The 27432-nt window shown below is 39.3% G+C and overlaps 1 protein-coding gene across 2 annotated transcripts in view; it reads right to left on the bottom strand.

Moving 5' to 3' along the window:
- Nucleotides 1-5389: 5389 nt before the first annotated feature.
- Nucleotides 5390-27432, bottom strand: part of LOC135469192 (ubiquitin carboxyl-terminal hydrolase 34-like) — a 58003-nt gene continuing 35960 nt past the window's right edge. For both annotated transcript variants that reach the window (XM_064747736.1, XM_064747737.1), the window contains exons 44-69: nucleotides 27062-27140; nucleotides 26266-26430; nucleotides 25036-25221; nucleotides 24585-24689; nucleotides 24131-24175; nucleotides 23747-23851; nucleotides 23102-23249; nucleotides 22612-22709; nucleotides 22303-22335; nucleotides 21985-22033; nucleotides 21479-21564; nucleotides 20591-20674; nucleotides 19769-19875; nucleotides 19298-19475; nucleotides 18225-18382; nucleotides 17678-17756; nucleotides 16707-16836; nucleotides 15828-15950; nucleotides 14492-14596; nucleotides 14018-14139; nucleotides 13492-13615; nucleotides 13012-13091; nucleotides 11700-11837; nucleotides 10524-10661; nucleotides 8325-8511; nucleotides 5390-7549 (exon numbers count right to left, since the gene is read on the bottom strand). In XM_064747736.1, the coding sequence (XP_064603806.1) occupies nucleotides 7002-7549; nucleotides 8325-8511; nucleotides 10524-10661; nucleotides 11700-11837; nucleotides 13012-13091; nucleotides 13492-13615; nucleotides 14018-14139; nucleotides 14492-14596; nucleotides 15828-15950; nucleotides 16707-16836; nucleotides 17678-17756; nucleotides 18225-18382; nucleotides 19298-19475; nucleotides 19769-19875; nucleotides 20591-20674; nucleotides 21479-21564; nucleotides 21985-22033; nucleotides 22303-22335; nucleotides 22612-22709; nucleotides 23102-23249; nucleotides 23747-23851; nucleotides 24131-24175; nucleotides 24585-24689; nucleotides 25036-25221; nucleotides 26266-26430; nucleotides 27062-27140 (3400 nt within the window). In that variant the 3' untranslated portion in view covers nucleotides 5390-7001. The remainder of the gene's footprint in view (nucleotides 7550-8324; nucleotides 8512-10523; nucleotides 10662-11699; nucleotides 11838-13011; nucleotides 13092-13491; nucleotides 13616-14017; nucleotides 14140-14491; nucleotides 14597-15827; nucleotides 15951-16706; nucleotides 16837-17677; nucleotides 17757-18224; nucleotides 18383-19297; nucleotides 19476-19768; nucleotides 19876-20590; nucleotides 20675-21478; nucleotides 21565-21984; nucleotides 22034-22302; nucleotides 22336-22611; nucleotides 22710-23101; nucleotides 23250-23746; nucleotides 23852-24130; nucleotides 24176-24584; nucleotides 24690-25035; nucleotides 25222-26265; nucleotides 26431-27061; nucleotides 27141-27432) is intronic.

The raw sequence follows: 27432 nt of genomic DNA, 5'->3' as shown, positions 1-27432 counted from the left end.
ATTTGTCCAGCTGAAGACAGATTACTGTGTATCACATTCATTTGTCCAGCTGAAGACAGATTACTGTGCATCACATTCATTTGGCCCACTGATACTGAAGTCTTTTTTTTGACTGCAGAATTATTTAGCCTGAGGGCGCATTTATTTGTAAATATAGAGATTACATATGACTGTAAGACTAGGACAGCGAATGATGTAAATGTTTATGCTGAAAATGATGTGGATGTTGTGAAGGATTTGACCTGCCAAACTTGGCAGTGATTGAAGTCTCTTATGTCATTGTGAATCAGAAGAGCAGATATGTTGCTGTTAGCTAATGCATTTGGAAATCAGTCTATGGAGGATAGTTTTATTGAGGACCAGAGGATGAACTGATATTTTCCCTGACATTAACTTTACCTGCAAGATTATATTTGAGGGAGTATGAATTAACTTATTGTGTGGTGAAATTTGAGTAAGAAGTCGGTCATTTTATTGTCATTTCTCTAGCCCAAAGCTTGCTGTTCATGTGTAGACAAGCTAGAGAATGATGTTCATTTTTCACGGTCACTACTTCTGTATTTCTACCTCTTACCATGTCTTCTCAAATATACGGTCAAAACTTCAGCCTGTGTCTACATCAACTATTTTTTGTTTATTTATTTCTGCATATGGTTACAAACATTTAACTCGAGCCACTTTGTGTAGAATTGGTTGTTTTCAGAGTGAAAATGGATGTGTTTTACAGTCTTTTGGATGAAAATAAATAGTCACAATAACTGTGCATTTCACGGGTTGTTTCTGTTTGTGTTTTTATGGTATTAGTAAATGGAGAAAAAAATGTGTGGCAGAGTGGTTAGCATGCTAGCACAGCACAGTCACTGGGAAGCCTCTCACCAGTGTGGTCATGTATGGGAACATCTACCAGCAACCAGTACATGGTCGTTCATTGTACTAATTACAGTCAGTTACAACTGGTTAATGTGTGTTATAGCACAGAACAATGACTGGGAAGCCTCTCACCTGTGTGGTCATGTATGGGAACATCTACCAGCAACCAGTACATGGTCGTTCATTGTACTAATTGCAGTCAGTTACAACTGGTTAATGTGTGTTATAGCACAGAACAATGACTGGGAAGCCTCTCACCTGTGTGGTCATGTATGGGAACATCTACCAGCAACCAGTACATGGTCGTTCATTGTACTGATTACAGTCAGTTACAACTGGTTAATGTGTGTTATAGCACAGAACAATGACTGGGAAGCCTCTCACTTGTGGGGTCGTGTATGGGAAGATCTACCAGCAATCAGTACATGGTCGTTCATTGTACTGATTACAGTCAGTTACAACTGGTTAATGTGTGTTATAGCACAGAACAATGACTGGAAAGCCTCTCACCTGTGGGGTCGTGTATGGGAAGATCTACCAGCAACCAGTACATGGTCATTCATTGTATTAATTACAGTCAGTTACAACTGGTTAACGTGTGTTACATTCAGCTATGATTCAATTTTTCATGTGTTAAGCTCCAGTTAAGGCTACACGTAAATTACATGGATACAATGCACTCTTAACAGTAAATCACAAAATTCATGACTTTAATTTTTGTATACAATCCTCATTTGTATTATTGATTTATTACACTCTACTAAAGAATTTTGACCTTTATGTCTGATTGCATTCAGGTTTATGGCTGGAGGAAACCTGAGTGGCTGGGCTAGATCACCAAAATTTGGCAAGACAAGATCACCATCATTTGGCAGAGCTAGATCACCAACATTTGGCAGGCTAGATCACCAACATTTGACAGGGCTAAATCACCAACAGTTGGCAGGGCTAGATCACCAACATTTGGCAGGGCTAGATCACCAACATTTGACAGGCTAGATCACCAGCACTTGGCAGGGCTGGATCACCAACATTTGGTGGGGCTACATTACCAACATTTGGCAGGGATAGATCACCAACATTTGGCAGACTAGATCACCAATATTGGACAGACTAGAGCACCATCATTTGGTAGGGATAGATCACCAATATTTGGCAGACTAGATCACCAACATTTGGCAGGTTAGATCGCCATCATTTGGCAGGCTAGATCACCATCATTTGGCAGGGCTAGATCACCAACATTTGGCAGCCTAGATCACCAACATTTGGCGACTATCCCACGTGCGATGTACGGATATGCCCTCCATATTGGTGGATGACTAGTCGTCTTCAATGAAAACGTACGACATCTTTGTGAAACTGGGCCCTGTTATGTTTTACATTGCCACCAAGATCCCAATAACAATGCATATAGGAGTCTGGAAAAATCAATGTTTGATGATGGTATTAGAGGATTTTATCTATCATGATGCTTTCCATTCTGGTTCCAAATACGATTGAGAATAAATAATATTATTTCACCCTTCATTGTAGAGAAGACAAGCAATATCTTTCCGCAGTTCCTGTAAAATTTACCTGGTGCATCATGTATTACACCTGAGACAGGGATGTTGAATCAGCAAGATCCGATAGCGATCAAGGCAACCATGCTGAAGTGAACCTGCAGATGGTCGTGGGTTTCTCCCGGGCTTTGCCCGGTTTCCACCCACCATAATGCTGATCGCCGTCATATAAGTGAAATATTCTTGAGTACGGCGTAAAACACCAATCAAATAAATAAATAAATAAATTATGCTGAATGAACGTAGAAGTTTTTGAGAGTGCAGCGTCAGTTATGGCTATGTGACTGGTGATGCCATGTGTGAAGGTAATGCCAGGCAGAAGAGTAAACACTTATCCTTCCGTATGATCTTGTGAAATTTACAAATTACATTAGTGGTTTAATGCTCTAATATTTTGTGTTCACAATTTAGCAGTTTAGTTCTGACTAACTCAGGCCTTATAATTTAAACCTGTTTTTCAGACACTGCAGGTTTTCATGTTGGAGTAGCTCTTAAGCAATGTAACTCATTTGATCAAGCCAATTGCACTCATTCAATGTGACTTATTTTATCAGGAAGTGAATGCACGACTGGCATCTAAATGCTGAAAGATGGCAACTTTCATACATTCTCTCAATTATTATGAACACCAGCCTTGATACAAGGTAATTTATCACTTTGAAACAAATGTTTGCAGTCAATTCTTGAAAATGAAGGCCACCTTGGATCAAAAAAATCTTTGGGGTTGATAGTGACCATTACTGCTTATAAACTGTGACATTAACCAACTCGTCATAAACACAACAGCAACAACAACAACAGAAAATTTTTTAAAAACAGTTTGGAGATTTTTAATGATCTGGTGGAGTCTTTTTTTTCCATAAGAACAAAACTCATCTGCAGACTGCAAAATTATGTAGAAACTATGTACATAACAACCTTATCATTCTGGTACACTATAATTGTGTGCCCCAAAAATGGATGGCCACTAACATTTACTGTACAGGTGTATCCCAAATGACAAACTTCTCACGTCTTTTGTCTTGTTTTCAAATGCAGGTGATGGATTGCCATAATTAACATCACGGTTCTAAATTATAGTTCTATTTCTTGGTGGTTATAAACGTTTCCATAGCATGACAGAGAGCACGGCACATCCACCTAAACATGCCACGGGCATGGCATTAGCACTTGGATATGTGCCACACAGAGGTTTCAGCTCGGCCATTATTTTCATGCGCTGCCCTACACCGTATGTACACACGCTTCATGTTTCAACTGCGTACTGTAGCAGATTCACTAACAAGTCTGGCTTGATACCGCTAAAGGATGAATGGTGCTGATCCACAAATAGTTCACACGGGCTTGATATTAGACGTCAGCAGATTTAATATGGACAAGTACTAATGTACATGTACTAGTCCTGAAGACTCCTCACGTATGTGTGTTGACATACAGATTCACCATATTCGTATGAATGTTGACATACAGATTCACCATACTGGTATGAATGTTGACATACAGATTCACCATACTCGTATGAGTGTTAACATACAGATTCACCATACTGGTATGAATGCTGACATACAGATTCACCATACTGGTATGAATGTTGACATGCTGACATACAGATTCACCATACTGGTATGAATGTTGACATATAGATTCATCATACTGGTATGAATGTTGACATACAGATTCACCATACTGGTATGAATGTTGACATACAGATTCCCCATACTGGTATGAATGTTGATATACAGATTCACCATACTGGTATGTATGTTGACATACAGATTCACCATACTGGTATGAATGTTGACCATACTGGTATGAATGTTGACATACAGATTCACCATACTGGTATGAATGTTGACATACAGACTAACCATGCTTGTATGTATTATCTTCTGAGTAACTTTTCTTAGTGTAGAAGGGCAGACATACAGATTCACCATACTGGTATGAATGTTGACATACAGATTCACCATACTAGTATGAATGTTGACATACAGACTAAGCACGCTTGTATGTATTATCTTCTGAGTAACTTTTCTTAGTGTAGAAGGGCAGGCAATATGAATGAGATAGAGCATCCACACAGTATGTGAATGTGGGATTCAGCCATACTGGATTATAAATTTTTACGCTCAAACATGTATATGTACTGCAAACTGTGGCACTTAGTAAGTCTACATAATCCTTCTCCAAATCTCTGTACATTTAATTACTTTGCATTACCTGTAACATTTTATGCAGCGACAAACGAGATGAACACACATCATAAACAAAAACATCACACAAAATGGCTAACATTGGCTCCAACCCAACATCTGCTCTAAATTTGGGGCTAAAAACTGACCAGAACATTTCCACATATCTTCTTGACAAAACCTGAATTAACCGAGATGAAGCCTACTAAGTAACACAGTTTTATACCTATGTCCAAAAGGGACATCAAAATTTGTTTACAAATTAATACAAAGACACAAAAATCTGATATCTCTTTGATAAAACGAATTCTAGAATGGCTATGAATTTTTTGATAATCACCATGATTACTTCGGCTGCTGGATTTGAGCTTTGAAGCAACCACTTCAAACAGGGGAACACACAAATTCTCGAAGACCCAACCAATTTTTCTCACAGGTCACAAATGTTAAGAGCTACACCAAAGCGTGGTACAGAGATGCCTTGGTAAGTGTCGGACATTTTATCACAGGATTAACTTCAGTGCTTCTTGACCCATGAGAACTATAGGTAGCAAACTATCACCGTATTTTATGTCAAAAAGAAAAACGGTGTTTTAGTGAGAAGAGAGAAAGTTCTGAAATACAAAAACTAACAATCATTCTTTCAAAGACGGTTATGTGTTATAAGCAGACTTAAGTCCACAAAGAATAAAGTATGCTTTAAGTTTTAGGAACTGCATCCTGTGACACAAATCTTCAGGGTCAAACAGAAAACCTTAAATTTGGTTTAGCATGTATGAAAAGAGTATCTGCTTTAAGGTGAAAAATTCATAAAAGCATATGAACACGAGGCAAGCACATCTACAGAGTAATGTACACATACTTTAGAGAAGGCAATAAGAGAACACACATGCACACTTTGAAGAAGGCAGTAAGAGAACACACATGCACACTTTGGAGAAGACAGTAAGAGAACACACATGCACACTTTGAAGAAGGCAGTAAGAGAACACATGCACACTTTGGAGAAGACAGTAAGAGAACACACATGCACACTTTGGAGAAGGCAGTAATAGAACACATGAAGACTTTGCAGAAGGCAGTAAGAGAACTGTCAGTACTTCTCACAGAGTACACCCAAATCTTGACAGCACACCCCAGTATCACATGCCTACACTGTACTTCTCACTGAGCACACTTGTCAAAGAGCACACTCAAATCTTGACAGCACACCCCAGTATCACATGATTGGTATGTAGCACCATCAGTTGTCTTGTCTTTCATAACCAAGACGGATTCACCATGATCCGAGCTCTCCTCAGCCCAAAATGTTGTATCAAAAGAACAGTACAACTGTAATATGTACACTGAGAAGGAATCGCTTAACCCCTTCAAACTGAATCATTTCAAACCATTCTATGAGTTTGAAAATGTTAAACACATATTTCTCTAATTTACTATTTTGGTGGCAACGACTGTGGACATTTCCTTTGAATGAATGTTTCTGGCCAAAAATCTTACTTTCCATGCTACAGAGATCTGTTACAGATAGCTTCCCACGTACATGTATGTACAGGCACTCTGGCATGCTACTATTCTGTGCAGCCTGTCACAGGTTATTTGGTGCAACATAATACAAGCTGCACACTCCGTGCATGTATTGGAAAGAAGCACTGCTTAGCAGAGAATGACCGAAGAGACATAATCTTTGACAAGCTGACATTATGCTTGAAAGCTAGACTACACTATGCCCTTACTTCAGGAACTGAACTTCCTAATTAAAAACACTGGTTCAAGTGCTGAAAATGCTTCTCACACACCTTCTTCGTTTACCTTTTTGTTTTGTTTTTTTTTGTTTCTTTCCGCTTTTACTGGGTACAAATTGGACGTTTCATAACATTTCAGCAGAAAGCAATCCAAATTTGATTTAAACAAAGTACACAAAGAATATTCCAAACTTTTTACACATCTTCTAACTATTATTATTTTAATATTATATCTTAAGCTTTGACATGAATTCATTAAATTTCAGAATAAAAGAAAATTCATGAAAAGTGACTAAAACTTAAATCATTATGAACTACTCAAATGATGTATTCCATGAAGGACCTGGCTTATTTGTACACAAAATTTTGTACAAGACCAAGCATTTCTGCAGCTGTAGGAAGATATGGATTTAGCGTCATGAGCAAATATGATTACTTTTAAAAATACAGCGCAATATAAAGTAACAGAGATCAACAGCAGTTAATATTTCTTTGTTATACTATGTTCATAAAATTCCCATAAAACTTGTACAAACAATAAGCAGAGTGAAGTTCAAATTTACATAATTCAGTTTTTCATCAACAATCCCATGAAAAACATCTCCACTATATATATATTTTTTCCATGTTTACTTTTTACTGATGAGATTAAATAGGGATTCAATGTGACGGACAACCAGATCCACCCAACTGGGCTTTTCTTTATGCTGAGATCGTAATGAGGAGGGCGTGGAGGAGGGGGTCCCAGCTGACGACTTCACTGTGTCTGAGTCTCCAGAATCAGAAGCATCTTTACTACCTGGCGGTTTTGGAGAGGCATCTAATCGTGTATTATCCTTCTCTTCATCAGATGCCTGATGTTTATTATCAGTCTCTTGTTTGTCCTCGATTTTCTCAAAATTATTCTCTGCCCCATTTCCAGTTTTTTCCTTGCCCTCCTTTTCCCCATCCGTATCAGTTTTGGAAGTCTCTGCCTTGTCTTCTGATTTCTTCTCCCTTTCATCTTCTGACTTGTCTTTCTCTGTTTCTTTCATTTCCTCTGCATCCACACTTTTACCACTTTCTTCAATCTTCCCATTTTCTCCACCTTCCGGATTTCTATCATCAGCCGTAGGCTTCAATTCAGCTTTTTCTTCACATTCAGAGCTGATCTTCCTTCTCTTAGAGGGTGTGGCTTCTGTTGATCAAGAGGTGAGCATACCTCTATTAAAAGTATTAACACTACAAAACGTCCACATTTTTATTACCGAGCGATATGGTACATCCCTACATGGTCATCACAAATGTATATTTCTAGTTAATAAAGTAATGGGAAAAGAACTGCAAAGGGTACAACCCCAAGAAATGAATTCACCAAATATCAGTCTGATATCAGATATTCTGATATCAGTGAATTCCACAAGCATCAGAATTCTTTTGATTCTTCATATGTGCAAAATTGGTGATAATACTACATTGTATTAGTACTTAGCGTAATGTAACATAATGTCAGACGTGAAAATACAGTACCACTACAATACCACCTCACCACCAAGGGGTCTCCACACTTGTGCCTGTTTGATCAAGGGCTCATTCATGGTTAACGCCATACTTCATGTTGAGAACCATACACTTACCTAGCTCCCCATCATCCAGGTCAGACTGCCTGTCCCCGGATTCGTGCCTCTGTTTGATCAAGGCCTCAATCATGGTTAACACCATACTACATGTTTAGGACCGTCCACTTACCTAGCTCCCGATCATCCAGGTCAGACTGCCTGTCCCCGGATTCGTGCCTCTGTTTGATCAAGGGCTCATTCATGGTTAACACCACACTACATGTTTAGGACCGTCCACTTACCTAGCTCCCCATCATCCAGGTCAGACTGCCTGTCCCTGGATTCGTGCCTCTGTTTGATCAAGGGCTCATTCATGGTTAACACCATACTACATGTTTAGGACCGTCCACTTACCTAGCTCCCCATCATCCAGGTCAGACTGCCTGTCCCCGGATTCGTGTCTCTGTTTGATCAAGGCCTCAGTTTTCTGCTGCTGCTGTGATCGACATACGCCAAGGATAAATTGCAGGCTGTCCACAAGCAGGCCACTCAGCTGTTTTGGGGGCTGTACTGAGAAGATCAGCAGCATAGCACGCAAGTCCTGAAACACACATCATATCATTGATAAGCTGTACTTCATATGTTGTGTCTGGTGAGATTGATGCTTGCATGTAGAGTTGTTTTTCTTTCAGGTTAGTCACACTTGGTGAAAATATGTTCTATATGTGACTACCACACGGTCATCCTGATGACCAGAATACCCAGGTTAACTGCTGTTTGATAACTGTGCCTTCATAAGTGTGAAGTGCTACTGACCAGAATTTTGCACCAAGTATCCTGTATATAACTATACAACTGCTGTTTGAGAACTGTGCCTTCATAAATGTTAAGAGCTACTGACTGTAACTCTGGACAAATTACCTCATATATAACTTCACTACTGCTGTTTCAGATTTCTGCCTTCATAAATGTTAAGAGCTACTGACTGTAACTCTGGACAAATTACCTCATATATAACTTCACTACTGTTTCAGATTTGTGCCTTCATAAATGTTAAGAGCTACTGACTGTAATTCTGGACAAATTACCTCATATATAACTTCACTACTGCTGTTTCAGATTTGTGCCTTCATAAATGTTAAGAGCTACTGACTGTAACTCTGGACAAATTACCTCATATATAACTTCACTACTGCTGTTTCAGATTTGTGCCTTCATAAATGTTAAGAGCTACTGACTGTAATTCTGGACATATTACCTCACATATAACTTCACTACTGCTGTTTCAGATTTGTGCCTTCATAAATGTTAAGAGCTACTGACTGTAATTCTGGACATATTACCTCACATATAATTTCACTACTGCTGTTTCAGATTTGTGCCTTCATAAATGTTAAGAGCTACTGACTGTAACTCTGGACAAATTACCTCACATATAACTTCACTACTGCTGTTTCAGATTTGTGCCTTCATAAATGTTAAGAGCTACTGACTGTAATTCTGGACAAATTACCTCATATATAACTTCACTACTGCTGTTTCAGATTTGTGCCTTCATAAATGTTAAGAGCTACTGACTGTAATTCTGGACATATTACCTCATATATAACTTCACTACTGCTGTTTCAGATTTGTGCCTTCATAAATGTTAAGAGCTACTGACTGTAACTCTGGACAAATTACCTCATATATAACTTCACTACTGCTGTTTCAGATTTGTGCCTTCATAAATGTTAAGAGCTACTGACTGTAATTCTGGACATATTACCTCACATATAACTTCACTACTGCTGTTTCAGATTTGTGCCTTCATAAATGTTAAGAGCTACTGACTGTAATTCTGGACATATTACCTCACATATAACTTCACTACTGCTGTTTCAGATTTGTGCCTTCATAAATGTTAAGAGCTACTGACTGTAATTCTGGACATATTACCTCACATATAATTTCACTACTGCTGTTTCAGATTTGTGCCTTCATAAATGTTAAGTGCTACTGACTGTAATTCTGGACAAATTACCTCACATATAACTTCACTACTGCTGTTTCAGATTTGTGCCTTCATAAATGTTAAGAGCTACTGACTGTAACTCTGGACAAATTACCTCACATATAACTTCACTACTGCTGTTTCAGATTTGTGCCTTCATAAATGTTAAGAGCTACTGACTGTAATTCTGGACAAATTACCTCATATATAACTTCACTACTGCTGTTTCAGATTTGTGCCTTCATAAATTTTAAGAGCTACTGACTGTAATTCTGGACAAATTACCTCATATATAACTTCACTACTGCTGTTTCAGATTTGTTCCTTCATAAATGTTAAGAGCTACTGACTGTAACTCTGGACAAATTACCTCATATATAACTTCACTACTGCTGTTTCAGATTTGTGCCTTCATAAATGTTAAGAACTACTGACCGCAGTTCTGAAAAATTAACCTGTATATGTCTATACAACTGCTGTTTCATGTTGACGATATTTTGCTGTCAGGTAGTGATCAGACTTTAGGGCCGACACAATCTTTGTGATGACCTACCTGTATTTGATCCACATCCCTGATCCATTCCCACTGTTTTCCCACACCTACCATCCAGTACACTTACCCCATTAATGCGGTGAGCCACTGTCATAAACTCCTTATCACTCTTCACATTCTCTAACGCAGACTTCTCGGCAGTTACAGAGGCTATCAGGGAATCCAAGAGTGACCTCCCCTGATCATTTAACACTTGCTGATGAACCTATTTAAAGCATATAAATTTAATATTATTTATGAAATTTTTGGGGATACTTGGGATCATTTCAGTTCAAGTTATATTTCTTTAGAATACTTCCTAGTTATCAGGTATACAAGTATGGATGGAGGATACCAGTGCAGATGAACCCAGCACACCCATGAGCTATATGGCAAATCTCCTGCAGCAATCAAATCCACAGTAGCTAGAACCAAGTCTCCTACTTGAAGCGTCTGACAAGCAGACTTGATGGTGGCTAGTGTGCATTCCAGTCCAGATCAATCTGATCAAACTGGTGCTGACGCCACATTTATGAATTTTTCATTTGTATGATGGTGGTGAGATTTACGGGGAGGAGGAAACTGTACTGCCTAAGGGTAATACTGGGAGGAGGAAATCATACTGCCTAAAAGTAATACAGGGAGGAGGAAATCATACTGTCTAAAGGTAAAACAGGGAGGAGGAAATCATACTCCCTAAAAGTAATACAAGGAGGAGGAAATCATACTGCCTAAGGGTAATACAGGGAGGAGGAAATCATACTGCCTATGGGTAATACAGGGAGGAGGAAATCATACTGCCTAAGGGTAATACTGGGAGGAGGAAATCATACTGCCTACGGGTAATACAGGGAGGAGGAAATCATACTGCCTAGGCGTAAAACAGGGAAGAGGAAATCATACTGACTAAGGGTAATACAGGGAGGAGGAAATCATACTCCCTAAAAGTAATACAGGGAGGAGGAAATCATACTGCCTAAGGGTAATACAGGGAGGAGGAAATCATACTGCCTAAGGGTAAAACAGGAACATACGTTTGGTAGAGATCAATATGACACACACCTGAAAGTGCATAAAAAATTTGCAAATATATTGCTGACATACCAGCAGTAACTGAAGAGGCAACAATCTCTGCTGGAACAGTCTGAAATCTCAGGCCTCTGTTTGTTTTTTCTCTATGGGACTTTCATTCCTGACAACTTCATGAAAAGATTGTCCTGAAAGCTCTGTGCACAGATATGAGATATGCATACAGAATGCTCACCTTTGGGAAGTAGCTGCAGAAGAACTGGTAAATGATGTGGTTGTTGAGGGAGAGCCTCTCATCCAGCAGTACAGCGTCCACGTAATCAATGAAGTAGCTGCTGTTACACAATGTCTTGATACACTCCTTGTCCACTTGCTGTAGACAGAGAACAAACGCATTTGTGACTTACATGCCTTGTGCACTTGCTGTAGACAGAGAACAAATGCAATCGTGACTTACACGCCTTGAGCACTTGCTGTAGACAGAGAACAAACGCATTCGTGACTTACACGCCTTGTGCACTTGCTGTAGACAGAGAACAAACGCATTTGTGACTTACACGCCTTGTGCACTTGCTGTAGACAGAGAACAAACGCATTCGTGACTTACACGCCTTGTCCACTTGCTGTAGACAGAAAACCAATGCAATCGTGCCTTACACGCCTTGTCCACTTGTTGTAGACAGAGAACAAACACATTCGTGATTTACACTCCTTACGCACTCTCTCCATAGACAGAGAACAAACGCATTCATGATTTACACTCCTTGAGCACTTGCTGTAGACAGAGAACAAACACATTCGTGATTTACACTCCTTACGCACTCTCCATAGACAGAAAACAAACACATTCATGATTTACACTCCTTGAGCACTTGCTGTAGACAGAGAACAAACACATTCGTGATTTACACTCCTTAAGCACTCCCTCCATAGACAGAGAACAAACACATTCGTGATTTACACTCCTTACGCACTCTCCATAGACAGAGAACAAACGCATTTATGACTTACACTACTTACACAATCTCTCCATAGACAGAGAACAACCACATTCATGATTTACACTCCTTGTGCACTTGCTGTAGACAGAGAATAAATGCATTCGTGACTTACACGCCTTGTACACTTGTTGTAGACAGAGAACAAACACATTCGTAACTTACACGCCTTGTGCACTTGCTGTAGACAGAAAACCACTGCAATCGTGCCTTACACGCCTTGTTCACTTGCCGTAGAGAGAGAACAAACGCATTTGTGACTTACACGCCTTGTGCACTTGATGTAGACAGAGAACAAACACATTCATGATTTACACTCCTCGTGCACTTGCTGTAGACAGAGAATAAATGCATTCGTGACTTACACGCCTTGTACACTTGTTGTAGACAGAGAACAAGCACATTTGTGACTTACACTCCTTGTGCACTTGATGTAGACAGAGAACAAACACATTCGTGATTTACATGCCTTGTCCACTTGCTGTACACAGAGTAAAGATATTCATATATTTACAGTGTCTAGATATCTAGATAAATGGATAGGCTTACCTCAGAATGATAAATCTCACACCAAAGTTTGGCAAAGTATGGGGAATGTAAGGGAACACCTTCAAAGGCTACCATAGCACCTGAAATAGAACAGCATACCACTTATTATGTACAGTCATTCATTTTGTGCTTTGTAAAGTACATTACTTATTCGATGACAATGAGTTCTACCACAGAAATACATTTGTAACAAAATGGATAATATTCATCTGAGTTAAATATGCATGCACTCCTTTATTAATATGGTAATATTCTATAAAAATAACTTGGTACCCTGCCATTGGTATAATCAAGCCATAAAAAGATCACTGTATAGTTTTCCTTATATATTTTTAAAATTCACCTTAAAGACATAAGAGTTTTACCAACAACACTGTACCCTTGGCAAGCTAACATGATCCTAACTGCTTTACATTAGATAATAGAAATGTATATACAAGTTATTGAGTGAGTATACTGTTGGAGCCTACTGTCGCTTACTTAGATTAATAACATCTCGGTTGAGGTTTTGTTGATTGACGGCGATACGACAAAGGAGATCCACCAATGTGTGATACGAGGCGTAATATTCCCACAGCGCCGTATCGTACATGTCATCAATACCCTGAAAAATGTCCATCATAAACGTTGTATACACAGAAATGGCATTTGTTGTTGTTGTTACAGCCCCATAAACCATCCTGCTCAAGTTACACCAGGCTATACTTGAAACTTTATGTAGGCTTTGAGAAGTTACAATAATTTGCAGTCGAGAATATGACCTACTGGCAAAGGCTAAACAACTGGAAAGTTGTAACAGAGGCATGTGGGTGCGCAGACAGATGAACATGTTTGCAGACTTAGCCCACTGGTAGCAGACTTAGCCCACTGGTAGCAGACTTAGCCCACTGGTAGCTATTTCACCTTGTGCTAAAAGCAAGCTACTCTTCATCATTTAATTATCAAGGTTGTAAGTATGAAGACGAACAGATATACAAACTAGGCTAAGGTCAGTAAAAAAACTTACCCTAGAAGCCTCCAGCTGACTGGAATGAAGTAACATCTGGAACTGAGGACGAGGGGGTCTGATGTTTGACTTAGATCCTATTGGCTTCTGACCCCTCCTCGGGAAATACGGACCCATGGCAACTGAAGGACAAAGTGACAACATGGACCATTTACATCCCCTCACTACATCTCTGCACTTCATGCATTATGTAATGTCACATTCTAAAGAAAATCATTCCATCTACACAAATGTGTTTTACAGTTTTGAGAAGTGCTGAAGTAAGACCACACAAACACTGGCCTTTTATTTCCATATTGTTATTATTACAGCAAGAAACATTTACAAAACCATGTCAAATCTTCCCATCATAGGTTTTAGACATTTTCTCACACATCCAACAAGGCTGTCTAATTATGTCAGACAGCAAAAGAACATAATGACGTCTGTACATAAAGGCCTCAGCATCACTGGATGGAGTATCCGTGTATCTACCTGGAAGGTTGGAATCCTGGAAAGCCAGATGAGCCTGTGTGAGGATTGGAACCATGGTCTGTAGACAGTCACTCTGGAATGTCATTACCATCTCCTTCAGCACATCTGAAAACATACAGCAGAGGTGAAAACTTACAGCAGAGGTGAAAACATACAGCACATCTGAACACACAGCTGAGATGACAACATACAGCAAAGATGAGAACACACTGCAGAGATGAAAACATACACCATTACAGCACATCTGAAGACCAAGCAAATCATACAGCACAGATAAAAACATACACCATTACAGCACATCTGAAGTGATATGGCACAGATGAAATCATACAGTACATCTGAAGTCATATAGCACAGATGAAATCATACAGCACAGATAAAAACATACACTATTACAGCACAGATGAAGTCATACAGCAAAGATGAAGTCATACAGCACAGATAAATTCATACACCATTACAGCACATCTGAAGTCATACAGGACATCCAAAATCATACAGCACACATGCAAACATGTTCAACACAGATGAAATAATACAGGATATCTAAAAGCATACAGTACAGATGAAATCATACTGCATGGATGAAAACACATACCAGAGATAAATACATAGACAGGATACCTTATAGGATGTTAAAATTCATTTTGGAGGTATTTTCATACATGTCATTTATCCCTCCGTATTATGTATATTTTCCGTCAAAGGTCAGATTTTTTCAGAAATTGCATCATCGCCGATCTTGCTCCGAACTTGGTGAACACCCCCCAAAGTGCCCAAAGCCCTCATCAGGCCAGCTTAGCGCCCATTCCGTGCCCTTATGCCCGCCCCCATTTGGTTTGTTCCCTGTACCCCTGCCCCAATCGGCCCGTTTGATCTTTCCCCAAAGAGTTCTTCTTTAATATGGATCATCGCTGACGTCACCCCTGCAAGCTACTTAAGGTCTGGACTGACCGCTAGAGCCTTAAGAAAACTGTACTTTGAAGCCATTTTCACACCCCCAAAGTGAAAGTATGTTATTACACATGATAATCTGCATATCAAGAATAAATAAATAAAACCAAAGTGTTTCATGTATCCTTTAAAACACACAGAACAGATGGAAACATACAGCACGCATGGAAACACACAGCACAGATGGAAACACACAGCACTGATGGAAACACACAGTGCAGATGGAAACACACAGCACAGATGGAAACACACAGCACGGATGAAAACACACAACACAGATGGAAACACACAACACGGATGAAAAAAGCACACAGATGAAAACACCCAGCACAGCACCCAATTGTAACGAAGCCCTGTTTTTTGAAAATGTTAAACAACTTACTCATACAAATATCTCTAATCTCATAAGGGGTGTAGGAATTGAGTAAGGTAAGCAGCTTCTTCACAAAATCCATTCTTTCCTTCCACGTCAGCAAGCAGTTCTTCACCTCAGCAGATGCAGTCACTAAAACAAACCAACAGGAAATTAGGTCAGAGACTCCACATATACCATCTAGAAAGAACCAAACTTTTTAGAGTTAACTACTTATTTGACATATATGATGGCAGTCCATTTTATGGGTCGAGGAAATTGAGACGTCATAAGTAAACCACAGACAAGCAAGTTACTGACATGCTTTCCAAGACATGATGTACAGATGTAAACACTGTATTGGTGACTGCTTATTCTCATTAAGGCCTATGGTGATGTCTGGCCACCTTGAGGGCAGGTAAGCTACTTACCTTTTTTCTCTAGGTAATGCCTGGCCACTTTGAGGACAGGTAAGTTACTCACCTTTATTCTCCAGGTAATGCCTGGCCACTTTGAGGGCAGGTAAATTACTTATCTCCCCCCCACCCTCCCCCAAGTAATACCTGGCCACTTTGAGGACAGGTAAGTTACTCACCTTTATTCTCCAGGTAATGTCTGGCCACTTTGAGGGCAGGTAAGTTACTTATCCCCCCCCCCCCCTTGTAACGGCTGGCCACTTCATCCCGAGACAGCTAAGTTACCTTTTTGCCCCCCAGGTAATGCCTGGCCACCTTGAGGGCAAGTAAGTTACCTTTTTCTCCAGGTAATGCCTGGCCACTTTGAGGACAGGTAAGTTACTTACCTTTTTTCTCCACATAATGCCTGACCACTATGAGGACAGGTAAGTTACTTACCTCCTTTTTTTTCAAGGTAATGCCTGGCCACTTCGAGGACAGGTAAGTTACTTACCTCCTTTTTTTTCAAGGTAATGCCTGGCCACTTTAAGGACAGGTAAGAGTATGGAGAGCAGGTCCACAATATCAGCAGTCACATGACATGCTGTGGCTTCATGGTACATCACATGTAAGGTGTAGAAGGCCTGCAGACAAAACACAATCTCACAGTTACATTACAGCAGGCATTACTGGGTTGTCGAGTATGATAGCTGTTGCAACATAGCTGAGAGTGCTTCTCATAGCAAACTGTAGACAACCAACCAGTGCTAGATTTTAACAACTCTCAATGGTTGGGGGCCAGTGGGACTGAGTGTCAGAACATCCATTCACTGAGCCAACCATGTTAAGCAGGAATACAAGTAACAATGGCTTGAAGAAAAGCCACACTACGTAAATGATCTAAAATTTCCCCCATGATATATAGTTCTTTTGTCTTCTTTTGTCTTTTGTTTTGAGGTTTGTTTCGATGGTAAGATGATATCCTACTGAGAAAATGCTAGTTTCAGCTAAAGTAAAATTTGAAAACATTTATTTGCAAGTTTTGCGGTGAAATTTAGGTCACTTAGCACATTTTGTCAACACTTGAAAAGGATTGAATCCCTTATGGTAATTCTTCAACCTTTTCACATGTTTGCAAGATGTTTTTCAAACACATTCTGAAGGCATTACTCTGTGTAGGCTGACAAGACTATACTTTTTGTGAAGCCCTGAAATTGGTCAATCCAACCAATGTACCTTTGTCTCCAAATTCAAATCATAAATGTGCATAAATTGCACTGAAAGTTGATCGTTCATATGCCAAACGCTTGCTGAATTAGGGTAAGCTAATTAAGGCGATCATCAACCTAACAACTTTCCCTCATGGAATTTTCTGATGGGTGTTTTTATTCTTCTGCATGAAATTCTTTCTGCTTTTTTTGTTTTTTTCAATCTCACTAGACGTTTTTGTTTCTAATTTCTGTGAGAAGCGAGAGAAGACCGTACCTCTGTGATCATCTGTAGCCCCTGCTGGTAGATGATCAACAACCTGTCTTCTGTAGAATCCACCAAGATCTTAAATGCACTGAAAATACATAAATTTGATACCTGAATTCAATCAAATTCATACTTTCACACTGGGGTAAAAGTATTTTTATGTTTCTTAGACTAGCCCAAATAGTACAGCTAAAAGTCTAATATTTTCGCCTAAAGTCTATATATAAGACAATAATCTGAGCTATTCTTGGTTTATGGAGTAATATTTTTGTGATCAAGGAATAAGGACTTTTTGCCCCTTTCACATGCTCTCAGCAGAAAACCAGAGATTTGGAATTCACTTAGGTATAGGAGAACACCACTCCATTGAGAATAAATACAACTTTAAAAAATACAGCCTGTATTAAAACTTTGGGAAGTTAGTATCAACATCTGTTATCTTCTCATAATTCTGTCTTTTGCCAAAATTCCATGGGAAACAGGAAAAAATGGAAATACATTCACAGATGAGAGATTTAAGGGCTTGAAATTTACAACCTGTATTTAAGTGTCTTACTTGACGAGAGTCTGCCAGTTTGAGCGCGCATCAAGATTCTGGAGGTACATGACAATGGTGTTCCTCCTGAAGGTATTGATGGCGCGCAGTTCCTCCTCACCACTGTCAGGGTAACGAGCTGACATCAGCTTCATCATCTTAAACAGTTCATCCACAGCCTACAACACACACGCAGCCAACCAAATCACATAGACTGGCAGCAAACTGATATGCCATGAACAGGGTAAAGAACTCCTCAGCACAATTTACAATTCAATGTTATTCAGGTATTCAAATAAGGAAAAGGCCAACGTAGAAGTCAATGGGTATGTCATTTATCAGTAAGTAAGGATCCCTTCTGAATTCATGGTGGTGATATCCCATTAATGTATTAAAAACAACATTTACACTGTAGAAGCTGATCCATCTCAAGTAAGACATTAGGTCTGGTCAAAATGTGTTCATATCATTTCAGTCATAGCACATCAGTGTCTCAGGCCAATTCCAATGCCAACATATTTAGTGCCTGGATTCAACTTCCACAAAACTTTGAAAATCAGGTATCCAGAATTTTTCTTGTAAACCATCGCCTTACAGTGATATAACACAGTGTTTTATGCAAAACACTTGCAAGAAATATAATTTACAAGGTTTTGTGAAAATGGCCCCAGCATCACATACTTCCTATTACCACAAAAATTTATTATTTATTTGATTGCTGTTTAAAGCCACACTCAAAAATTTGTCACTTTTGGCAAATGCTTATGCCCCGCTTAAACCACTGGTCTTTAGCAAGTTACTAGTGAACTTTTTCATGTGTGACACATGGATAGGCATACTATAATGGAGGAAGACAAGTGGTTTTCAACTATACTATGTACGTGCAAACTGCGATGTTGAGCGTTCATTGTCACCAAGGCCCAATGAACAATAAGAGTGTGGTAATGTACAATTTCCCTGCCCAAGGTCGGGATTGGCCCCACAGTTACCCATGCTTCCTTGAGATTAAAATAACTGCCTTTAACTGCTCAAGATGACCACAAAGAAGAGGTAGAGAGAGAAGCCATAGTCTGATTGCGTAGGATGATACTCACAGCAGTGTATTGAGCAGGATAGGGGGAGATGTTTTTGAAGGCCCACTGTATGTTCTGGTGCTGAGCGAGTTGACGCGTGAAGGGACGGGACTGCTGACAACACATACGTAGCAGGCCGTAGTAGGCAGGCAGCATACAGCGGTTAAACAACACCACCTCCTGGTCATCATGGTCAGCCCTACAAATGACCAGTCATTATGTCAGTTATTTGTCACAGGTTATCATACAATCTTAACACTAATTACAATGGAATAGTATTTCACATCAGAGGTAAAACAAGATTGACAAGGCATTTAGTATGTAACAGTTGATCAAGATGAATTCTACAGAATGAATCAAAATTAAGGATTCAATCAAAATTAAGGATTCAATCAAAATTAAGGATTTAATCAAAATCTTGATACACAAAGCTAACATCTGAGTGGATGTTTGATACCCTTAAATAACAGAAACCCCGAAAGCAAAACTTACAGAATGTAGTTGAATGCAATGTTCTTGCAGACGTGAGCATTGGTGACCATGAGTTTGATGTTCTCTGGGCAGTCCACACATACCTGATGCCAGAACATTAACAGCGCCTGAAAAAACACAACAGTCTTAACTTTAGTCTTCACAGCCATGGATCAGTTTTGTGTACACATGTGTGTCTATAATACTGCAGCAAGACCAGCCTAAAGATTTTGCTGAACTGCATTGTCTTCTGATTCAATACTTCTGATTTCCATTTGATGTAGGTAGAGTGAACAAACTGATCCCAGTTTTTACGCAGAGCTCTTGAAAGGTACACACTATTTACACTCACACCATAGCAATGATGAAAATACAGGAAATGTAATACATGACCTGAGGGGGACGCTTGGAAAATACACAATTTACACTCATACCATAGCAATCATGAAAATACAGGAAATGAAATAGATGATCTGAGGGGAATGGCTGGAAAACACACTATTTACACTCACACCATAGCAATCATGAAAATACAGGAAATAAAACAGGTGATCTGAGGGAACACCTGAAAAACACACTATTTACACTCATACCATAGCAATAATGAAAATACAGGAAATGAAATAGATGATCTGAGGGGAACGCCTGGAAAACACACCACTTACACTCATACAATAGCAATCATGAAAATACATGCAATAAAACAAATGATCTGAGGGGGACGCCTGGAAAACACACAATTTACACTCATACCATAGCAATCAAGAAAATACAGGAGATGAAATAGATGATCTGAGGGGAATGGCTGGAAAACACACTATTTACACTCACACCATAGCTTACCTGTTTGTTATGATGCATGGAGATTTGAGGTTCAGATAGTTTAGGCTGAAACAGCTGCCAGAGCTCCAGAAAGTAGCTGCCAAACTGGAGAGATAAATTTGAAATAAAACCATCTTTGTATCCTTTCCTGCTGTGTGAATATTAAATTCATTCCAGGTTGGATATTATGAACTGTTCAGACATAACACAATAAAGTCACTATAATTTAATTGTTAACAACCTTTTCATGTTCATACATGTGGGTGTTCTGATATTAGCTGAAATGTTCTCAAGAGTGTGACCTCAATAGCAAAACTTGTGTATTCAAGACACACCAAATAGAACATCCTTATCATACTTTGTTACCACAATGAGATATCTACTTATTGGATGTCAAATTCAATAACTTTTAACTGACACACAACCGTGGTCAGTTTTATGAGTGGAGAGAACAGGACTGCCTGAGGTAAACCGCAGACCTTTGCCAATTTCCCTCGTGTGATGTACAGATATGCGCACCACATTGGTGGAAGACAGGTGGGTTAAATCTAACATTAAACACTGCCAACTGTCCATGGTGATTCGCGCATGAACGTAGCATTGTGTGATCTAGTCACTGAAAGGCATGCTTCTTTCACCTCTCGGCCATAGCCTGTTTCCCTACCACACAGGCATACCATCTTGCTGGTCCCTATACATGCCAACAGATGTTAACCTCTGAGCGGATGAACGTAGCAATGTGTGATCTAGTCACTGAAAGGCATGCTTCTTTCACCTCTTGGCCATAGCCTGTTTCCCTACCACACAGGCATACCGTCTTGCTGGTCCCCATACATGCCAACAGATGTTAACCTCTGAGCGCATTTGTTTTCCATACATAAAACAGTCGCAATCTTTATGAAAACTTACCATTAACTTTTCTGCCTTAGAAACCAAACAGTAGGTGAGCAGAGCAAAGAAACACATCAACTTTGTCGTTCCATGTACTTGGGGATCTGGAACAAATTATATATTCGAAGATTCTAACAACCTGAATAGGTGACACTGAGGAGATTTGATTGCATTATGGAACTGCAACTATAGACAACAATGAGTAAACCAAACATCATGCTACAAAAGCAAAACTGACACATCCAAAGTGATGAACACTTTTGGTTCAGACGGACACCTATAGAAAAGTCATATTCTGCATGGCAAACTGGAACAAACCAAAGATGAAACTTAAAATGCCCCATTCTAGGAACTGGCCCACATGAGCAGTGGAGATTTGTGAACACATAACACAGAGGTAATTGCACAATTAACAAGACAAAGGTTTATGAAGCTTACTGAAATATCCACCTTAATGGCAACTTTTATACCGAGTTAACTGGAACCCTGGATATTCTGACCCATTCAATGACAAGTTGGCTCACCTACATACAGCCTGGCCAAGGGTAACAAACTCAACAGATGTTCATACACCTGTAGAAAAAAAAGGAATGCTATATAATTTTTTCTTTTTTTTTTACTCACAGCAAAATTATGGATATACAACATTTATGTTTGGAAAAACATTTTTGTTTTATCAAAGTTTCCAAACAGTCAAGACTTTCTGACATAAATCCATCGATCATGACAATTAACACCACTGACAGATATACAATCTTAGTGGTGATCAGTTGGCCATGTTTTAGTTCCTATTTGCCAGTCATCTATACTCCTTCGTCTACATAAAATTGTGCTGAGCTTACCTTATGCAGTATACTGACAGATTCTGGGGGCATCTGCAACAAAGAGCCAAAGTTTTTGCATACAAGACTGATTGTTTAATCCATACTTATTCAAAATATCAATATACATTATTGGACTTATAAATTAATTTGCCTATCTGATCTACTAAGAACATACATGCCAGTCCTGTTTACATTGTACTACAACATATATATTTGGTACCACACAAGACAGCAACCTAAATGTAATTTAACACTGTACTATTGATCTCAACTGGAGAGCTGCGGGTGGGGCATTTCTCAGGGATTCAGGTGTGATGAACAACTTACAGAGTGCTCTTTGTGTGGACTGAGGATACTTCTGGCTGAGCGGAATGCCTGTCTGAAGTGACTGCTGGGAACCAGGGACACTAATAAGTAGGCAGCAGCTGAAATATAAATAATCAATATAATAGCATACAAATAAGAAATATGAATAAAGCATTGAACTTCAAAAAGACATCTTCATCTTCAGAAAACAATGTAAATCTGTACCAGGAAAATCTGAAAGGATTTTGATAAAATGAACTGGTTTTAGATCTTCATACAGGACGTATCCTCTGGGTTACATGCCTAACATTTGCAAAGCTAACTTATAACAATGCATCTAATAACACCTACAATAGCAGCACTCCCACTTAAAACACAATAGATCTCATGTTTCAGTTTTACCCGTGTGATGCTTGATGAGGCAGAGGCTCTGATGTGTTACAAGACTTCCCTATGTGAAAGAGAGAGGATGATCCATGTTTTAAATAGAGCCTGTCTGACAAAGTCTTACCGTTTCTGACCCTGACGTTGTTGTTGGCCATGAGGTAAGTTTCCACCCAGTCATCCATGTGCTGTAGTACCCAGGTATGAGCAAGCTTGTTACGGGTAACCTGTGCGGATAACCATTCCAGGCACTGCTGTGGACTGTATTCTGTCAGCTGTCAACAACATAAATGAGGGTTTAGTTCAACAACATAAATGAGGGTTTAGTTCAACAACATAAATGAGGGTTTAGTCCAACAACATAAATGAGGGTTTAGTTCATCTTTTATAGATGTGGACAAAAACCTAGGCACTGCAGCTCATTTGGTTTATCAGTCCATGATACATATACTGTCAAGTCAAGAATGACTTGGAGGAATTCACACACATATAAACAAACGAATGAACGAACGAACGAACGAACGAGCACGCGCACGCACACACACACACTGGTTTGTTGCTATTTCCTGGATTAATTCTCTCATCACCCTCATGGCTTTTTTACATTATACAGCAATCTGGTTTTGGTGGTAGATGGCAGATTGGACAGTCTCAAAGGATTCCACCACACTTCAGCACTGGGCCAGCCTACACGATGGGGGAAAAACTGGTCATACATAAAAAACCTCTGTTCATATGGTCAACCATGATGGCTCAGACAGTGAAATCTTACCTCCCAGAATCTCTGCAGGATGAACTGTGTGAAGGGAGGCATGCCTGGGGGGCCTCCCACAAACTCTACCAACATTGTCAACAACTTGAAGAATGACTGTGTTTGCTAAAAATAACAGAAATTTTTATTAACATCCTTCTCATATGCCATTAGGCTTCTGTACTTTTTTGCTGTGAACTTTATCCTGGTATTGTGACTGACTCTGGGCTATGAATCCAGAATTAATGACAATAAACTTTGTAAACAGGCAAGCCTATTCTTTAAGCTGTGTCCTGCTTCATTTGAGACATCCAAAATACAGTTCTGCCAAAGTGTTAGTTTAGAGGACAGCTGTATAATACGTAGAACATGGAAGTATTTCCCCATAAATCAGACTCTACATACCTCTGGATTAAGTTTCTTCACTGCATTAAATATCATCTGCACAACCTGAAGGACAAGAAAATGGAGAAATAGAGAAGACCTGGTCAGAGACCTTACATTTCTACCTCAAAATCAAGCATACTAATTTATTTATTTGTTTAAAGCCATACCCAAGAATTGTTCATTATTACAACTGGAGGCCACTTACTCAGATTATTACTCAGAGTAAATCACCCTTTTGGGGAGTTACTGGCAAAATCTCTAACAAAGGCCCCAAGAACAATGATAATAAAAACAGGAAAGAAAGCAAGCACCTTAACAGCTGGGCAACGGCTTGATTTCACAATCAAGCATGCGACGGCAAAACAATGCGTCAGTCTCTTTATAATGCATTTATATGTCTGCTATCTCCAACAGTTACTGCAGATGATCATGTTCAGAATCTAGTTTTCTCACACAACACAAAACTTCTTACTGCTTCTGCTAAGCTGTCATTCCATCTGCACAGTCCAAAGATAAGATTGCACGTCTGTCGCACATTGATATTGTCCCTTATTTGATTGAAAAGGAAGAAGAAACCCTGAAAATAAGTGAAAACTTTAGAAGTCCGAGAACATGCATTGGTATATATCAACTATTAATGTGTCAGGATTTATACATTATCACTTCCTCATGAGATATTTAGAGTAAAAAAGTTTGTTGTCATCTCTGGCTTACCAGCTATTAGTATTCTTAATTAGGGTCACATACCATCAATGTATCTCAGCCTACCATCTAACACAAAGGTCAAATGTTGAAAAATGGTTTGGAATGAGTTTTAATAAAATTTAACAGAAGTAAACTCAGGCTATTAAATGCCCTACACTACCATCCACATAACTCATCTTCATGACAAGTAGGCAAGGAGCTGTATGATATACATGTACCTTCCCGCCAATGATGTTATTGTAATCTTTCTCGGACAGGTGGAGCTGTCGATCATCCCCTCGGGACTTCTCCACCAGGTGGGCAATAAGTGTTATCATCTTCTCCAGGGACAGAGGGCGGTACTTGTCCTCAGACACAGCCACCACCTCCTCCTCTTCCTCATCATCATCAGACAAGATCTCCACCTGACAACCAATCAAAACTTAGAACTGGTAACAAGGTACCAAAGAGCTCGTCTGTATGAGACACATGAATGCAACCCTTCAGCTCAATGCATAAAGAACTGAAATCGTGAATTTGGTAATTAACGATAATTCATAAGCCCACAGAGCATCAGCTATGGAACATCTCTCTTGTGCCACTGTGCTTTATAGGCATATAAAACTTCAGGCCAACATACACTTTTTGAGATACCAACCCTAACATTTTGTTTAATCGCGATTCTAATACACCGTGCATACATTCTGCTCTACATGAGTGCAAACCCTGAGCTCAATACATGCATTACTTTTTGAGAAACCACCCTTAACACTTTGTTTAACATTGATTCTACTTCATATGTACACACCAAATCAACGATGGATTATTCCCCTCGTGCTATTCTGTTCTACATTTGTGCAAACCCTGCGCTCAATACCTGCAGTCCTTTTTAAGATACTGCCCCTAACATTTTGCTTAGCAATACATTCTCTATTTTTGGACGCCGATGCTCAGGTTATGACATAAGTTTTGCCTTTACTATATACAGGCAAGCTCACGAGTGACACTTATACAGGGTCAAACAAGATCTCCACATAACAACCAATCAAAATGAGCGACACTTATACATGGTCAAACAAGATCACCACATAACAACCAATCAAAATGAGCGACACTCATACATGGTCAAACAAGATCACCACATAACAACCAATCAAAATGAGTTATACTAGTTCATGGACAAACAAGATCCCCTTACTACTTATCAAAATGGCACATCCTACTTCATCATGGTCAAGCAGACCATCTAACTATGCATCAAATCTTAATCTATCTGACTGAGGACTTTCAGCTTAATCAATAATACTTCACTTTAGTATGTGATTGTGATCAGATTTATGACTGGGGGAAACAAGAGCAAATATACCTCAACAAAACAAAATGACTTTTCTTTATTTGTGGCCTATCAGATGTTGGACTTTTCAGCCTAAATATATAATGACTAGAGAAACTTGTCATGTTGCACTCACATAGTTTTCCTGTGACTTTTGTCCCATGTAGAAATTGATCATCGTAGAAATGGCATTGATATGAATCATGAAGAGACTTTCCTCATCTCCCATCTTGGAGAAGTCCAGCAGGAAAGCAAAATACTCTGTCAGGTATTTACTGTGTGGACGGACACCGTGCTCCAGCTGCAAGCAAAACCAGGCGTCATAAGCCAGTTTAATAGATATGCAGCCACAAAGCATCTACAAGGCTTCATCGATATCCAAAGAGTGGTGATACTTCTGGTACTTATATTGTATTGATGGAAGGAAAAGTATATTCAGCTGAAACAGTGACCTTGCCAGAGCCACAGATAAATGAAGTGACAGGCCTGAACCCAGCCAATGCTAATTCTGCAGCCTTATACTTTTCCAGGTAACTATCAAAGGGCATTGGATTACTCCTGCCACTCTGCAGACAAATTAAAAATTGGACGATATCTGGAGCAGTTATTGCCCAGATGAACTGATGGACAGCTCAGATTAACAATTCTCCCTTGAAGCTGAAGCTTGGGATAAAAAATAGAAAAAGGAATGGAGTAAAGACCGTCATTTTGTCTTCACTATGGCCAAGATGAAAACAATAATGTTACTGTTAATCTGATGGATCAGTTAAAGTCATTATATCTACGATTAAAAGTATGGTGACTGCTTACTGCAATATTTCTAGAGAGCCATGTAAGATATGGTGATCACTATTCTGTGAGAGAAAATCACAGGTAACAGGGGCATGCTCAACTTTGTTTATATAGCAGAATATTTATGGGGGACAACTTACAATTGAGAGCATTTTCTTCACAAATCGTGTGACACAAGTTTTGCTGTCCAATTCAGCCACATCCACTCCACCATCATCCCTGCAGATAGAGAAATCATGCAATGCATACAGTGGCTCCATGTACATCTGAACTGCCTTTAAAATAAAACCCATACATTCACAAGACTTTCTATTTGTGCTTATTATTTACAGACATTTGTCTTTTGACAACTCACTGGGAATTTAAAACTTTTAAGACTAACTAACATTGTTAGCATTACTTTGGTGTATTTTATATCATCTACAGAACTCAAAATAGCCAACACTTTAATGTGTTAAAAACTACTTATCCGACAACAACCCAAAATTTGTGACCCGATGACAATAGACTC

The sequence above is a fragment of the Liolophura sinensis genome, chromosome 6, assembly GCF_032854445.1.
Source record: "Liolophura sinensis isolate JHLJ2023 chromosome 6, CUHK_Ljap_v2, whole genome shotgun sequence".
NCBI lineage: Eukaryota > Metazoa > Mollusca > Polyplacophora > Chitonida > Chitonidae > Liolophura > Liolophura sinensis.
This window is presented reverse-complemented; position numbering and strand designations above follow the sequence as displayed.